Source organism: Humulus lupulus, chromosome 3 (genome assembly GCF_963169125.1).
Source record: "Humulus lupulus chromosome 3, drHumLupu1.1, whole genome shotgun sequence".
NCBI lineage: Eukaryota > Viridiplantae > Streptophyta > Magnoliopsida > Rosales > Cannabaceae > Humulus > Humulus lupulus.
This window is the reverse complement of record NC_084795.1, coordinates 265,307,996-265,325,480: the sequence shown is the minus strand read 5'-3', so window position 1 is coordinate 265,325,480 and position 17,485 is coordinate 265,307,996. Positions and strand designations below refer to the sequence as shown.

The following is a 17,485-nucleotide window of genomic DNA, read 5'->3' as shown; positions in this document are numbered from 1 at the left end:
TTCTAGTTTTCTCAAATCAACATTGTCAATGAGTTTTTGGTTTTGTCGTTTCTGTCCTTCTTCTGTCGTTTTTTTATTTTAAAAAAAATTCAAAAAGCTATTATTAAATACTATTGGGTGTCAGATTTTTTTCTCCTAAGTTTTTTTTCCTTCCCAAACTCCCTCTTTCTCCAACCCATGCTCGTTCCCTTTCTTCTCCAATGCCGATACCCAATGCCAACCACCACTACGCCCTTTGCCATCGTAATTGCCTCCCTACCCCATCCCCGGATTCCTCTGATTCCTCCGCACTTCCCTCTCCCGTCCACCCCGCTCTCACCAACCCAGATCCCTCCCTCCCCGAAACCCACCTCCCTACCCCCATGAACCCCTAACCCACCCTCCCTGAAACTGTACTCCCCAACTCCAACCTCATACTTCCTGCACCCTTGCTCCCCGACCCCACTAACCCCACTTCCTCCCCACCTTCAGCCATACCTTCTCCACCTTGGGAACCCTCCCCTCCACCCTGTCTACCCTCCCCACCACTCTGTGATCCCTCTCCACCACCTCGTGCCCCCTCCCTTCCACCACCACCCAAACCCACTAGCATTGCCTCTCATACCCGAACTCGCCAAAAAATCCTTGCTATTCCCTCTTCTCTGTCCAAGCCTATTGGTCGGGTCAAGACATTGGCTCACAAATGTAAGCCCTCTCCCATTGTTGTGCCCGAGCCAACCCAGGTCTCTCCGTCTCCATCTCGTCCTGCCAAGAAGCCCAAGTTCGTGCCCCCACCTGCACCAATGGCATCGTTCTCTTCTCAGTTCTCCAAAGGCAAGGCTTCTACCTCCTCATCATCTAGAGGTAACATCTTTAGGAATGACTCCTATAAAAATTGGTTCACTGAGACTATTTCTTTGAGAAAATTACTGCCTGGGCGATTGTTGGATTACTCGAAGTTTGCTTCTTTGGGCTTGTATGACATTATTGACTTTCATGGGTGGAAAGAGTCTGTCTCTGCTCTACGTGTGCCCTATCCATCTTTGGTCCATGAATTTTATTCTAACCTGTCTGTTGATGTTATTAATCCAATCCATGAAAATTTTGGGAAAGTGTTTTTGCGTGGCAATTGGATTCTGTTTACTCCCTCGATTATTGCAAAATGTTTACACCTGGCCCTGTTTGATGAGCCTGCATTCTCTGCTAAGTTTAATCCAGACATGGATGAGGTTACTCGCACTCTCACTAGCAACCCTTCTTCGACTTGGCCTGTTTCGAATACGGTTCTTGCTGCTGAACTCACCCCTCTCTACAATATTTTTCATGTTGTTGCTAACTTCAATTAGCAATCCATCGCTCACAAGTCCACGGTTGAGGCTAATCTGGCTCGCTTTCTCTTTTTCGTGGGTACTCGCTAGACTATCAGTTTACCTCACTGTCTGTTTCAGGTTATATTGGAGGCTGCCTTGTGGCCTAGGGTATCTAGGATTTGCCTCTTCCTTGTTTGACTCAACGCATAGCTCACTGTTTCTCTATTGTCCCTTCCAAAAGCTTCGAAACCCGCATCTCTCTCGGCCAAAAACTTGGCCTCCATTTGGTCCAAATCTAAGAATACGGGTCCCTCAGTTAAGGATCCTATGGCTGCCTCTTCCTTGGGTGTCAAACAATCCTCATGGAAGTATCGACTGTTTGAGTGGATTCATTCTCTCAACACTGAGTTTCGGTCCTTCAAATCTGAGTTCAGATTGGCCCAAGCTTAGAATCAAGCCTTTCAGTCTGTAGTTCTTAGGCACCTTGGTCTGCCTCCTCTCTCAATCTCGTCCTTCACTGCTGATGAATCCTTTGAGGAAGCACCACCATCTCAGGGGGAGCAAGTCCCTAGTCCTGCTGACACCCAGACTGTGCCTCCTGTCACTGCCCCTCAGGGGGAGTATGTTGTGCCTCCGGGCACCTTCAAGCGTCGCAAGAAGAAGAAGCAACCTTCTTCCTCAAAGTACTCGTGGTTTAGCTTTGGCATGCCCTCTGAACACTGAGGGGGAGTTTTCTTTAGATATTCTTTTGTTATCTATCATTGTTTGTCATCCTTTTAGCTGTGTTTGAACTAATTTTACTACCTGCTGCTTTTGAATATTCTCTGTTGGTATCTGATTGTATTTTGAGCAGGTGGTTTTGTTATTTGTATCACTAATATGATAATTTATCTAATTTAGTTAGCTGTTGTTATCAAATTTGTCTGTTGTTATTTCTTGTCAGCTTTGTGTGCTAAACGTATAAATCAAGTTCACTGTTCATATGCATGCCAAAGGGGGAGTTTGTAAGTGTTAATTTTTTCATGCATTTTTTTTTTCATGTTTAAACATTGTTTTCATGTTATAACACTGAAAGCCCAGTAGCACGTGATTTCTATTTCAACACATGACTTACTAAGTTGGCTTTTCTATTTTTAGCCCCAACATATATATTTGTTTTGTTTGTGTTTCTCTTACCTTTTTTAGCAGCTAAAAAGTGTCTTCTCCAAGAAACATTATCTGAAAAAGGTCTGAAGCATTTGATGCTTCATTGTTCATTGCCCATGGCATTTTGGTGATTCCTCACCATTTATCTCAAGTTTTTTGGTGTAAAACTTGAAGGGATTTCAAGATAAGTCTAAAGGGGAGCTTGAGCAGTAGCTGGAGGGAGTCCAGCAACGTACAAAACCAGTGGGAGACTGGTTGCTTGAAGACTTTCACAAAATAGGGAGTTGTTTGTTGTTTGTAAACTAAATTAGAAGGGAGTTATAATTTTTGCTTTTGCTATGTGTAGTTGTAATAACTCTTATTATTTTAGTGGATTTGATTCACCTCTGGACTAGGTCCCATGGATAGGTTATGAGAAATCATGACTGAACCATGTAAAAATGATTGTCATTTTTATTATTCATGCACTTAGTCATGATTCAAATCTGATTTCAATTTGATAAATTGATTGGGTAATTGACTGAGTAATTGAGTAGTAGTAGTTAACTAACTTTCACTTACCATCAAAGCTAGTTGAGAAGAGTTTATCTCCCCTCGATCCTGAATCAGGCAGCGCAAGTCCAGTCACTGCCTGTCACTAGTCTCATCATCTTAGCATACGCAGTTACCAGAAGAAAGATCGTCGAAGAAGAAACAAAAACCAAGGAAACAAAAACAAAATAAAATCATAAAACTACTCAACCTGAAACAAAACCAAAACACACATATATATAAGATGATCTTCGAAGAAGAAAGAAAGAAAGAAAGATAGAAAAATATATGAAACAAACAACAATTACCTTATTGTGGCCTTAGAGATTTGTGAGGTAGGAGTAAACATCACCGCGAGACCAAGAGTGGAGAAACTGGCACCGATCACCTCTCACACACCTCCCTTTTGCCTAAAATTTGCAGACTTTTTCGATTGAGCCAACACTCAGTGTAATACTCCTTCGATGATACATGTACAAACCTATTCTCCCTCCTACTCTCTCTCTCTCTCTCTCTCTATTTTTCTCTCTCTAAAAAAATGAATTTGAAGTGTTAATTTACCAAACCCTTGTATTTACCTTTTAAATACTTATTTTAAATTTGAATGCAATACACTTATTTTAAATTATATAAATCAACGCAAAAAAAATCTTTAATTTAAAAATAAATAAATCAGACTTATGGTGTAGTACTATTTTATTGGTATTTGGTTGTACGAATGAAAATCTTAGATAATATATAGAACATGGATGAGGTCATGTTGTGTGACTAGTCCTGCAAGCAATCTGAGTCATTTAAATGTAATAGGAATGCATGTGACGGGTAATAATAATTTAACATATTTAATATGTATTTTAATTTAAAACAATAAAAAATTACATGGGCATTTAGGGGGAACCGGTAAAGGTGTCTTCTCTCTCATTTACTCTCTTCTCTCACTCATTTCCTCTCATTCACTCTCTTCTCTCACTCATTCCCTCTCATTCCCTCTCCTCCCTTTCTTATTTTCAAAAACCCATTTCGGAGCAACAAAAAAAAAACCCACCTTCTCCACCGCTGCGTGGGCACCTTCGGACCAAAATAATAAAGGTGAGTAACTTAGGCTCTTTGATCATCATCATCATCATCATCGTCGTCATCATCATCATCATCATCATCATCATCGTCATCATTATCATCATCAATGCCATGTTATTTTGTATCAATTTTTAATTTCTTCGGTCATTATTAGTGAAGTATGTTAGTTTTCGTGAGTTATTTCTATTTTTGGGGCTTTTAAGTTCATCATAATATAAGAAATGATTTATTTAAGTTTTTTGGTTTGTTAATAGGATTAATTGTCATTTTTCATGAGTTTGGTTTCTCAAGCACCTTTGGAGTTCAAGTTTCACGGTTATTCCGAAAGAGGGTTGATAAAAAATTCAGGTCGAGTCAAAATCTGTTAATGTGAGATTTCAGTTGCTTAGTTTTGTCTAGGTTAAGTGATTTCATTTAGGTATTTCACGTCTCTGTTATGTGTGATCGATGTGTCTTTATTTTATCCTTTCTTGAGTTTGAAAACATAATGCATTGCATGTGTTTGATAAATTAATTGAACTGTCCCATATATAAATTGAATAGTATAGTAATGTTGGAACAAAATTTAGTAATTGTCTTGGTAAGCTATTAAATTTTTTTGACTTGGCCTTTGTATTGCCCGATAATGTTTAATGTTTCTTTGATTGAGAGTACATTGCTTATAATCTTCTACTGCATAAATTATAACACAACCGATATTTGAGAAGGTAAAATTATCACTTAGTGTCAAATATTTAAACACTTATAGCACAAGCCAATTCATAATTTTTTGTTTTATTTATATTTTTTGAAAGGAGAGAAAAAGGTTAGATACCATGCCACTCATTCATATAAAAAAAAAAGTAATTAATTTTGATGTCCTTGATGCCCTCTGAGCTTAGATTGGAGTGGAAATGGGAAGAGAATCATGATTAAACTATGACATTTGGGTTTAAATTTTAACATTTTGTTCTCTAGAGGTTGAGACATTAGATTCAAATGGTGAGTTGAATATGGATGCAAAATGTTGTGGTGGTGTTATTGGATTAGATTGGTCTATTTTTTTTAAAGGCCAAGATAGAGATTGATAGTGTGGAAACATTGGAATCAAGGGATAATTATTGTATTAATAGAATGATTAAAAATAAGCATAGCATCCTAATAATAAACGTTTCTACACTCCATCTATTCTACAATTGCATTTTACTTGTGATCACCATTTTTGCTTATTTTATTGATAAGATAAAGCTTGTTTTATTATTTAGATCTTATGATAGAATTTTTTAGGCCATAAAACCAAATAGAAGTCAATTCTGAGAGGCTGAAAAGAAATATATATTTTGTTGAAACAGAGGACTTTGCAGCCTTGACATTCACAGGCCAAGTTGCTCACTTAAAATGGTTTAAGTGAGCAACTCAAATAAGCAATGGATTATGGACTCTAAGTGCTCATTTCACATGACACCTAATAAGGATTGGTTTGAAAGCTACACAAAGGTTGATGGTGGTCAAGTGTTGCTTGGAAACAACAAGCTGTGGATGATTGTGGGAATTGGAATAGTAAGGAACAAGACTCATGATGGAGTGGAGAGGACACTTATTGAGGTTAGATATATTCCCGAGTTAATGAGGAATCTCATTTCTTTTGGAACGTTGGTTATATATGTTGTACGCCCTGATTCTCCCATGGGCTGATTAGCGAGCTGAGCTACGCCTAATCATGATTACCTCGTGGACATCCCCAAAACCGGAGCTGCCATCATAAGATCATACCTCCTTAGCTCGAGGTAACCTAAGGGTTCACCTCTAGTTACTTAAGGACTGAGTCCGGGCTCTGAAGGCTGAAGGTCGAGTTAAGTATCCAACTCGTGGTACGAGCTAGAGTTGGAGGCTATGACCCTTTATAAAGTCAACCACGCAAGGTAAACGTGCATATATCAGACATCACGTGTCTGATATATCCCTGAATTCTCGGACACGCAACGTGAACGTGCGTATTCAGACACCCACGACTGGGTTGGGCCGTGAGGCCCATTATCCCCTTATCTATTGATTTGACCACACTTATGTGTCAGGTTCAGGAATTAATCATGAATGTCACAGAGTTGATACGATAGGTAAGAAGGTCACGGGATGACCTTCTTACCAACTCCCAAGTGCCTTCTCCTATAAATATGGAGACCCTGGGAGTTAATAGAGGTTGGATTCTCTATTGTAAGAAATACCCTGTAATCAAATATCCAGTATATAGCAATAATACTGACTAGTGGAGTAGAAGGATTTTAACCTTTGAATCATTCAAAAACGTATTTTGTGTCACCATCCCATTTCCAAGATCATTCATCTGTTTCAGTTCAACATTAGCAATAATCCCTTTCTCTTCTTTTCTTAATTACTTGTTGGCGAAGAACCGCGTCAACAGTTTGGTGCTTTCATTGAGAGCAAGTCAGATTAGTGCAGTCGCAAACAGACAACTATGGTGACTACTCGATCCAGACACGGCAATGAGACAGAACAACATGATGGGCAGGAGGCTCATCATATTGCCATCCCTGGTGAACAAGTTCCTGAAGTCCAGCAGCGGCCATGAAAGCAGCCGGTGGGCCAAGATGACACCGGAAGTTCGGCGCCCGGGCCGCCTAATCCAAACCCATGTTATTACACTACGGTGGAGATGGAGAACGCTCAGCTGAGGAGCCAGCTGGCATTAGCTAACCAGCAGATCAAGGATGTGCTGGCCCGACTACCCCCTCTCTCAACCGATGCTAACATCAGAGAGAGGCAAGGCGAGGCTCCTAAGTCTCGCCGGGGTAACCGGTCCAGGCATAGCCGCTCGGACAGACTTCCGACAGCCAACTCCACTCCTTCATCACACCATCGAGAGGCAAACTTCGAAGAAGTACCTAGAGCCGGACAACAGCAGTATAGTCGTTCGGTCAGGACGTCGACTCCTAGCTCCCAACCATCCTCGAGAGCACCCAGGGGAGCTCAAGGAAATTCCCGAAGGAGATCCGGGGAGGGCTCGCGGCATCAGCCCGTCCCCGACAGCCGTCCAGCGCCTCGTCCAGACCGCCAGGCGCGGGACCAACAAGTTGGCAAGGCCAAAAGGCCCCCACCGAACTTAATCCATCCAGAAGGAACCAGGATCGCCTCTCCAGTCAGGCATCCTCTATCTCCAATCAGATATCCATATCCTCCTCGGCCCGTTCGAGATATTCCAGCCTACGGAAGTAGCAGGAGAGATCCGCCATCAGCTGGACCTTCCCGGCGTAGCAGGGCACCGAGGGAAAGCCCAGATCCTCAGCACCAAAGGTGAGCTCCAAGCCTCTCTAGCAGGAGCTACTAGACCGGCAGTCTCCGGAGTGACCTTTCTGGCGGGGACCTGCGTCAACGTTTGAGTTCGGCGCAAAGTCCACAAGCCAACCAGGGGGGCGACCTGCAGGACCGCCTTAACTCCCATAAAGGGGAACATGTATGAGGAGACAGCCATGCTTTCTCAAGGGGGGCCCTGTCCGAAGTACGTAATGGAGGGAATGCCCCAAATAGCCTATCTTAAGATTAGAGGGGCAATAACCCACCAAATATGTGCAATGGATCCGGAGCTGTTGAACAGCCCCGGAATAACCAAGGACATCAGGACCAAACCCTCGAGCGCCTAGCTCAAATGAGGAGCTAATGAGGAAGCTCCTATCGGAGAAAGAGAAAGATGAATATGATTCTGGGGACGAGATGGAGCTCTTCGCCCCCAGCATAGCAGCAACGGCGTACCCACCAGGTTTCCGTATGCCGCACCTGTCAAAGTTCAATGGGGACGGAGATCCATCGGACCATCTGGGGATGTTCAACACCCTAATGATGGCCCAAAACATTGGCCCCGAGCTGAGGTGTTTAATCTTTCCTTCCATGCTGACTGGACCAGCCAGGCAGTGGTTCAAGCAAGGTAAAAGACAGTCAATCAGCTCCTGGAAAACTTTCTCAACTGATTTCAAAAGGGCATTCCGAGCCTCCTAGGCTGCCCACGTCAAGGCCGACTCTCTGGCTAACGTGAGGCAGCAGCCCGGCGAAACCCTGAAGACTTACCTGAGCAGGTTCGCGAACGTCACTGCTCGGGCCAGAGACGCGGATGACAGCTCCAAACTCATGGCCATGAGAACAGGAATCCTCGTCGGAGGAGGGCTCTGGAAAGATATACAAATGAAGGGAGTTAGCTCGGTTAACGAATTCCTTAATAGGGCCCAGGAATGGATCAACTTGGAGGAGGCCGAAGCTTCAGCTGCAGGAACCAGCCAGGTCCCTGAGCAGCCCGCTGGAGTGGGGACAGAGGTCGTGGCAGCGACCCAAAATGTCACACAGAACAACCAGCCCGATGGAGGCAAAAGAAAGGGAAATGGCGAGGGCAGTCAGCACGGCCAAAAGAAGAATAAGTCCGTAGATAAGTTTAAGCCCGCCTTCGCGACTTAGACAGAGCTCACCCAGTCTAGGGAGAATATCTTCCTAGCCAACTCTACTCGAGTCCCCTGGAAGAGGCCGGAGCCGCTGAAGCACCAAAAGGGGAAGAGAGACACCTCCAAGGTTTGCCGTTTTCATAACGATGTTGGCCACAATACCGAAGATTGTAGGCATCTAAAAGATGAGATCGAGACCCTCATTCGAGCCAGCCCCTTGGCTCAATATGCACAGAACAGGGTTCCAGCAAGTCGACTTACTCCAGAAGTCCCGGCCAGTCAGCCCGGGTTTCGGGTAGATCAGGATGTACCTCCTCCTGTGATAGGAGGAGAGATATCCACCATCTCTGGAGGTCCGCATATGGCCGGCACGAGCAGGGGCGCCCAGAAGAGATACGTGAACGAACTAAAGGCTCATAACGAAGTAGAGTTCGTCCCGGAGCAGCGCCTGCCAAAGCAGCAGTGATTGGAGAGGCAACCGATCATTTTGATAGAGGAAGATGCGGGTCGTGTCCAGTTCCCTCACAATGATCCTCTGGTCATAGCAGTTTAGCTCGCTAATCAGAGAGTGAGGAGGGTGCTGATCGACAATGGGAGCTCGGTGAACCTCCTATTCCGATCCATGTTGGAGAAGATGGGTTTGACTGTCACCGAGCTTAAGGCGACCTCCATGATGCTGTATGGTTTTTCGGGAGAAGGATCAGCAGCAATAGGGATGATCGAGCTGGTGATCACCCTAGGAGAAGGATCTCAAACAGTCTCCAAACTCCTCGAGTTTGTGGTCATTGACTGCTCTGCTGCGTACAACGCAATTTTGGGACGACCTACACTCATAGCATTTGAGGCCGTCACTTCCATTCGCCACCTCGCGATGAAATTCCCTACTTCCACGGGAATATGCACTGTCCATGGCGATCAGCTCGCTGCCAGGGAATGCTACAGCATTTCCATGAAGGGAAAATCTAAACCCGGGCAGCTGGCAATGGGCATTCAAGGTGGTGGAGAGGAATCTCAGGAACCCTTAGCTGATCCTGAGATTGAAAAACCTCAAAGCGCTGAGGGGGAAAATACCGATCTAAGTGAGGATATTGACCCCCGAATAGGCGAAGACAGATCCGAGCTCCAGGCTATTGAGGAGCTCGAGGAAGTGAACATCGATCCACAGAACCCTTCTCAGAAGGTCAAGCTCGGGAAAAATCTCTATAGCAAGAGGAAAGCGGAGCTGACCAAGTTTTTGCGGAATAACCTGGACATGTTTGCATGGTCACACGAAGATATGGTGGGAATCATCCCGAGTGTCATCATGCACACACTTCATCTGGATAAAAGCATTCCTGCAAAGTCCCAGAAGCAAATACGTTTAGGAACAACCCGGGCTGAAGCCCTAGAAGAAGAAGTAGCCCGGCTCAAGAAATGCGGCTTTATCCGTGAAGCCAAGTTTTCGATTTGGGTCACCAACCCCGTGCTAGTCCCAAAGCCTAACGGGAAGTGGCGGACCTACATCGACTTCTCCGACCTGAATAAAGCCTGCCCCAAGGATTGTTTTCCATTGCCAAGGATCGACCAATTGGTGGACGCCACGGCAGGGCACGAGCTCATGTCCTTTATGGACGCTTACTCAGGCTACAATCAGATCGCCATGAACCCGGCGGACCAGGAACACACCAACTTCATGACCCTAACTAACGTTTATTGTTACAAGGTCATGCCGTTCGGGCTGAAGAACGCTGGAGCTACCTACCAAAGGTTAGTAAATAGAATGTTTGCAGACCAGATCAGAAAAAACATGGAAGTGTACGTTGATGACATGCTAGTCAAGTCAAAGATTGCCGATAACCATGTTTCTGACCTGGAATAATGTTTTAAGATACTACGGGAGTATGGCATGAGGCTAAATCCACAGAAGTGCACTTTTGGAGTTACATCAGGGAAGTTCCTGGGGTTCATAGTCAATACCCGAGGAATCGAGGCAAACCTCGACAAGATCAGATCATTGCTCGAGCTTCCCTCACCCAGGTCGCGCAAGGACGTCCAAGGCCTGACAGGAAGGGTGGCAGCCCTCAACCGGTTTATTTCGAAATCCACCGATAAATGATTTCCATTCTACAACCTGCTCCGAGGAAACAAGAAGTTCGAATGGACAGAAGAGTGCGAAAGCGCATTCCTCGACCTGAAGGCATATTTGGCCGAGCCGCCCGTGTTATCCAAACCAAAGGCAGGAGAGCCTATTTTTCTCTACCAAGCTGTCACGGAGGATGCAGCTAGTGCCGTATTAGTTCGGGAAGAAGACCGAGTTCAGAGACCAGTCTACTACATCAGCAAGAGACTTCTCGGAGCTGAATCTCGGTACCTGTTGATGGAGAAATTGGCGTTTTGCCTTATCACGGCCTCGCAAAAGCTCAGGCTGTACTTCCAGCTCCACTCGATACACGTCATGACTGATCATCCTTTAAGGCAGGTTTTGCAAAAACCTGAAGCATCGGGACGTTTGTTAAAGTGGGCAATCGAACTCAGTCAGTTCGAGATTGTGTACACTCTGCGAACTGCTATAAAAAGTCAGGCCCTGGCCGATTTCGTAGCAGAATGCACGGGGTTCCGGGAGGATCCCGCAGAAGACTCACCCCAGGTCACCTCGTCCCAGGCGTCGTGGAGGATCTTCGTGGATGGTTCATCCAACGAGAACGGCTCCGGAGCTGGAATCATTTTGATATCCCCCGAGGGACATAGATTCCACTCGGCGCTGAGATTCGGATTCAAGGCCTCCAACAATGAGGCCAAATACGAAGCTTTGCTGGCCGGGCTAAGGATAGCCCAAGAGCTGAAGGCGAGCTCTGTCCAGTGCTTCAGTGACTCCCAGCTCGTGGTAAACCAGGTTCTGGGCGAATATCAAGCACGGGGACCCAAAATGGTTGCTTACCTAGCGAAGGTAAAAGTCGAGTTGTCCGCGTTTGAGCGAGGCTCGATCGAACAGATACCTCAGGAGCAGAACACCAACGCAGACGCCCTTGCCAAACTCGCCACCTCCGGGGAGACGGAGACCTTGGGGTTAGTACCAGTAGAATTCTTGGAAAAACCAAGTATAGAAGAAGTCAGGACGGAGGTCGAGATGATCGACGCTAGGCCGACCTGGAGGACCCATCCTTGAGTATCTCGTCGAGGGAAAGCTACCTGAAGGACGTAATGATGCACGGTAAATGCTCTATCAAGCTCCCAGTTATACGATAGTCGATGGGGTGTTGTACCGACGTGGTCACTCCCTACCTCTCCTCCGATGTGTTCTTCCAGGTGAAGCAAAGGCCATCCTGCAGGAGGTGCATGAGGGTTTTTGCGGAGACCACACTGGGGGGCAGAGCTTGGCCTTAAAGGTCCTGAGGCAAGGATATTACTGGCCAACTCTGTCCAAAGACTCGATCTCATACGTGAAGAGGTGCAACAAGTGCCAGCGGTTCGCCATGGTTTCCCGAGCTCCCCCAGTCGAGCTGAAGATGATCTCATCCCCTTGGCCGTTTGCAGTTTGGGGGATAGACTTGGTTGGCGCCCTCCCTACTGGAAAGGGCGGGGTCCGTTACGCCGTGGTGGCCATCGACTACTTTACGAAATGGGCTGAGGCAGAACCTTTGACGACGATAACTTCCAAAAAAGTGCTCAAATTCGTGGTTAAGAGCATTATCTGCTGATTCGGCCTGCCCAAGAAGATCGTTTCTGACAATGGGACCCAGTTCGACAGCGACCTGTTTATCGAATTTTGCGAAAGGCACGGAATTGTGAAAAGTTTCTCCTCTGTGGCCTATCCTCAAGCGAACGGCCAGGTCGAGGCTGTCAACAAGACTTTCAAGGCGAGCCTCAAGAAGAGATCAGATGAAGCGAAGGGGGTCTAGCCAGAACAGCTCCCCCAGGTCCTATGGGCATACCGGACCTCGCATCGGACTCCTACAGGTCATACTCCTTTCTCCCTGACCTTTGGTAGTGAGGCAGTCCTCCCCGTGGAAATTAAGGTTCTTTCGCATAGGGTCCAGTCTTATGACCAGGACCACAACCACGAGCTACTGTGCGCTTCCCTTGACTTAGTTGATGAAAGGCGAGAAGATTCGCAACTCCAGCTCGCCCATTATCAGCAGAAAATCACTCGCTATTTCAACTCCAAAGTCAAAAAGCGCGCCTTTAGAGTTGGTGACCTAGTCCTAAGGAGAGTTTTCTTAGCCGGTAAGGATCCCAAAGATGGAGTCTTGGGACCAAACTGGGAGGGGCCATATCAGGTCATCGAAGTCATTAAAGAGGGAACTTACAAGTTAGCTCGACTCGATGGAGGGGCAGTCCCACGAACTTGGAACGCCATCCATTTAAAGAAATATTATCGATTGATCGTTGTTTTTCTTAAAAAACGCGAGATATTGATAGGGATTAACACGAACTAAGTCCTATCCTGGATTTAACCAGGTCACCTCAAAACTTAGAAGTTGATTTAAATCTATTGATCGTTGTTCTTCCTAAAGAGCTCGAGATATGGATAAAAATTAATGCGGACTAAGTTTTCAAATTAAGTTCCTGGATATAACCAGGTCATAAAACTTAGAAGTTGATTTAAATCTATTGATCGTTGTTCTTCCTAAAGAGCTCGAGATATGGATAAAAATTGACACGAACTAAGTTTTCAAATTAAGTTCCTGAATATAACCAAGTCATAAAACTTAGAAGTTCATTTAAATCTATTGATCGTTGTTCTTCCTAAAGAGCTCGAGATATGGATAAAAATTAATGCGGACTAAGTTTTCAAATTAAGTTCCTGGATATAACCAGGTCATAAAACTTAGAAGTTGATTTAAATCTATTGATCGTTGTTCTTCCTAAAGAGCTCGAGATATGGATAAAAATTGACACGAACTAAGTTTTCAAATTAAGTTCCTGGATATAACCAGGTCATAAAACTTAGAAGTTCATTTAAATCTATTGATCGTTGTTCTTCCTAAAGAGCTCGAGATATTGATAAAAATTAACGCGGACTAAGTTTTCAAATTAAGTTCCTGGATATAACCAGGTCATAAAACTTAGAAGTTTATTTAAATCTATTGATCGTTGTTCTTCCTAAAGAGCTCGAGATATGGATAAAAATTAACGCGGACTAAGTTTTCAAATTAAGTTCCTGGATATAACCAGGTCAAAAAACTTAGAAGTTAATTCAAATCTATTTATCGCCGTTCATCCTAAAGAGCACGAGATATTGATAAAAATTAACGCAAACTAAGTATTTCAAAAATTGTAACTAAAATGCGTAGAGGCAAAGGAGAGTAAATCAATTAAAAATAAAATTGAGTTAAATTGTCTCGAGGTGGAAGCACCTCATGCGAAGGATACACAAAAAAAAGTTAAATTAAGAAAATTGAAGGAAAGGGCACGAGAGAGGAAGGCCCTAAGCTCCGCCAGGTGGCCCCTTGGAGGTCGCCATCTCGCCCTGCTCAGCTGCGCCAGAGCTTTCCCCAGCCTCAGAGGGCGCCTCTTTATCAAGGCGAGCTTGGAACTTCACCAGCAGGCGCTCCCAGATGTTCGCTGCTAGGAAGGAGAAGTCAGCGTTCGGGTTTGTAGACCCAGCAATGGTAGAACATGTCTTCCATGGCCTTGTCCGAAGTTGCCCGCTTGGCCTCCAGGGCGGCCTTGGCCTCGGCCTTCACGGAATCTAGGTCTGTCCGCGCTGTGGCGAGGGCGGTCTCGAGCTCTTGAATCTTTGGGCGAGTTTTTTCCAGCTCGGCCTGCGAGGCCGCCAAGGCATCCTTAGCCGCCTGCAGAGAAGTCTGGTGAGTGGCCACAACCGCCTGGTGTTCGCTCCTCATCTCCTCGAGCTGAACCTTGGCCCTGGCTATGCTCCGATGGAGGGCAACGGTACCCTGCGAGAGAGGAGGGACAATTTCCTTAGAGAAAAAGAAAGAGAAGGGAGAAAAGAAACACAGGGCAAAGCATGATAATAAAAAGCCATAAAAGGGTAAAGTCAGTTTACCGTTAGGGTCATGCCCAATGAAGACTCCGTCACGCCCACCGGGCTCATTGTCTCGATAGCCCTGAGCTCCTTCTCGTTGAACTTGTAGATGTGGATGACGGCGTAGTTCGCCGACTCATACATCGTTCCCCGGAAGGCCTCGGGAATCTTCTCTAGGTCCCGGGGGTCAACTGGGATGTGCACATCGGAAGGTACAATCGTCGAAGACCCGGACTCTGCCCCTGCGTCCTGGACGAGGGCCGGAGCTCGCGGAGGGGGTGGGGGCATGCTGCTCCCCCCTGCAGCAGGAGGGACCATTCCCATGACCTGGGCAGCTGGGGGCTGCTCTTTCTCCTTTGCAGGAGACTTGGCGGGGGTCCCGGCGGCGTGCCTAGACGTCTGGAGCCTCTTCATTCTTCATGCGAACGCACCTCGCAGACTCTCTTCGGGCTGAGACATCTCTTCTGTCAAAACAAAGATATGGTTAGTTCAAAAGTTAGCAGTCATGCAGAAACGAAAACAAAGGGGGAAAAAGAGAAATTCAAGTATATGTATACTAAAGGGAATCCTACCCCCCTAGCTAGAATAAGAATCTAAGTCAATTACTTCCCGAGTTGGTGCAAGTTCTGGGTCCTAGGCTGATTCAGGGCTAGATTCTTCTACATATTGCCAAAGTCCCGGAGCTACGGCACCCCTCCGGACTGATGGCCATGACCGAAGGTTGGTCCCATACTCCTCGAATAGGATCGACCTAAAAGCTAGGGTGTTTTCTACTACTACGGTACCCCTAGGCCGGCTATCTTGGTAGTCCAACACAAGCCGGTCGGGACAGTGGAGCAGGGTTGTATCCAGGTCCGGATCACATCGGTGACGATGGACGAGCTGTCTAGGATTGAACCTAGCTAGCCGAGGGTCTGCGGTGGCCCTATCTAAATTCCTAAACAAATAAGGGTTACCTTGGCCAGAAGGACTCGCGGCTGCTCCGGACAGGACCCGCTCCTCACCCGCTGTCTGGGCGACCTCCAACGCCCGCTTCTTGTTCCTCACGAGAGGAACCTCGTCCTCCTCATCTTCATCCCCCGCGACCTCCTCCACGACGATGGGCCTGGTATCTCGAGCTGGGGGAAGCCCCTGGGGCCTCCTCAAGTTTAGAGTCTGATTTGGGAAGATCAGCTTGCAGGCCACCATCGTCTCGTCTGTCACGAGCATGCGGTAGTCCTTTTCACTAGGGGGCAAGCCCGCCAGTGTCTCGTATTGGGCCCCGAGGGTCACAGATTTCTCTGCCCTTGCAAAGATAGCTGCAGGATTAATCTAAATCAGAAAAGGATACAGGACGAGCTATACGGTGCTTGTTGATCCCAAAAGAGGGTGTTTTAATATTTAAGCTCGCAAGTGCACGAATCGTTTCGGAATATAATGTTCATGTAAGTACGAGGTCGAACCCATGGGAGTTGACTAACATCAAAAGAAACTATTTCAAACAAAGCAAGAATATTCTAGCCTAGTTCCAAATATTTGATGAGATTTTGTTTTAGAAAAATAAAACACAAGTAATAAAAAGATTTAAGATTAAATAGAAAAATTGTTTTCAAATGAGATATATAAAATAAGATTATTAAGATTTTAGAATCCACAAAATGCAAGTTCAATAGTATTTATAAGTATATTGATTCCCAAGTTTTAATATAGTTGAAATAAATCACACTATATATTTTTTCAAAATATATTGTCTATTCAAGCACAAGTTACTCTTTCAAAAAGGTAGGACTTTTCTTCACTTTTATAAGATATAATTTCTAAGCATTAGTTGTGTTACAACCTAATGAAACTACAAAAAATCAAAGAGATTATGTTTAGGCAAAATATGATACTTATGCTCTAAGAATTAGATGTGAAAAATTTAATGAAAAACATTTAATCAAAGAATATCATATTTTTTTCCATAATGAAGAACTAAGTGTAATATTCTTTAACACTCAATAATAGATGAAAAATGCATATCATTGATAGAAAAATCCATAAACAATGTTACACAAATGGGAAATCAACATACAATAAAAAATACTATCTAGTTACATTTTGCTTCATCATCATCTTAATAACCTTTGAAAAAGATTAGAAGCTCATAACTACATAAAAATTACAAAATAACATACTTGACATGCTCTTCAAAAGATGAAAATGGTAGAGAGAAACTAGTGAAAAGAAGAGAGAAAAATGTGTAGAAGAGGTTGAAAAATATGAAGAAGAAGAGCTCCCCAAATGGTCTTACAAGACTCTATTTATAGGCAAAATATGGAGATTAAATTAATCAAATTAAAATAAATAAATTGATTAATTTAATTGTGTTGGAAAGTGGTAGGATAAATAGAGTATTGGAAAGATGAAATGTTTGGTTGGGTAAAAGATTAGTGAAAAGTTAGGGTAAAAAAATGAATTAGGAATGTTTATTTAGGTAAGAAAAATAGGGAAGAGTGAATTGATATTTGAGTGAAAAATATTGGGAATGAAAATGTGATTTTTGGGGTCTTTTTGTGGTTGTGTTGGCAGTGGCATATGGGCTTGCTGAACCGAGTGGGTGCTAAAGGAAATGGTGATATATGCTGAAGACTTGCTGAATTTGGCTGCTTTGGAGGCTATTGGGCCTTGGCTGATGGTGGAATTTGAGTCTGGGTTTACGCATCATGTGATGCTACTGAACGTGAGTATTGAGATGAAGCTAAGGAGCTTCATTGATAGGCAAGGCAGCTGGTGCATGTGTAGCTGAAGGAGCTTCGGGTGTACGGCTGGAGGGACACGGATTGGGCTCTTGGAGGCAGGCCCAATGGCTGGTGGAAGGGAGTGGCTTTTGGCCCTTTGAAAAATGCCACAATCTCTTTGTCTTTCTCACAAAATTATCACTTTTCTTTTCTTTTCTCTACTTTATTTTCAAGCATAAAAATTTTCCTACAAAATAAATATAAAACAAATCATAATAAAATATTTTCAATTATAAATCAAAATAATTCTCTGAAAATATTAATTATAACTTAATTTATATTTAACATTTA

At 44.5% G+C, this 17,485-nt stretch overlaps 1 protein-coding gene across 1 annotated transcript in view; it reads left to right on the top strand.

Moving 5' to 3' along the window:
- The first annotated feature begins 5,480 nt into the window (after window positions 1-5,480).
- The window catches only part of LOC133825643 (uncharacterized), a 52,446-nt gene continuing 40,441 nt past the window's right edge, over window positions 5,481-17,485 (top strand). The window contains exon 1 of the mRNA XM_062258557.1: window positions 5,481-5,627. Coding sequence (XP_062114541.1) covers window positions 5,481-5,627 — 147 coding nt within the window. The remainder of the gene's footprint in view (window positions 5,628-17,485) is intronic.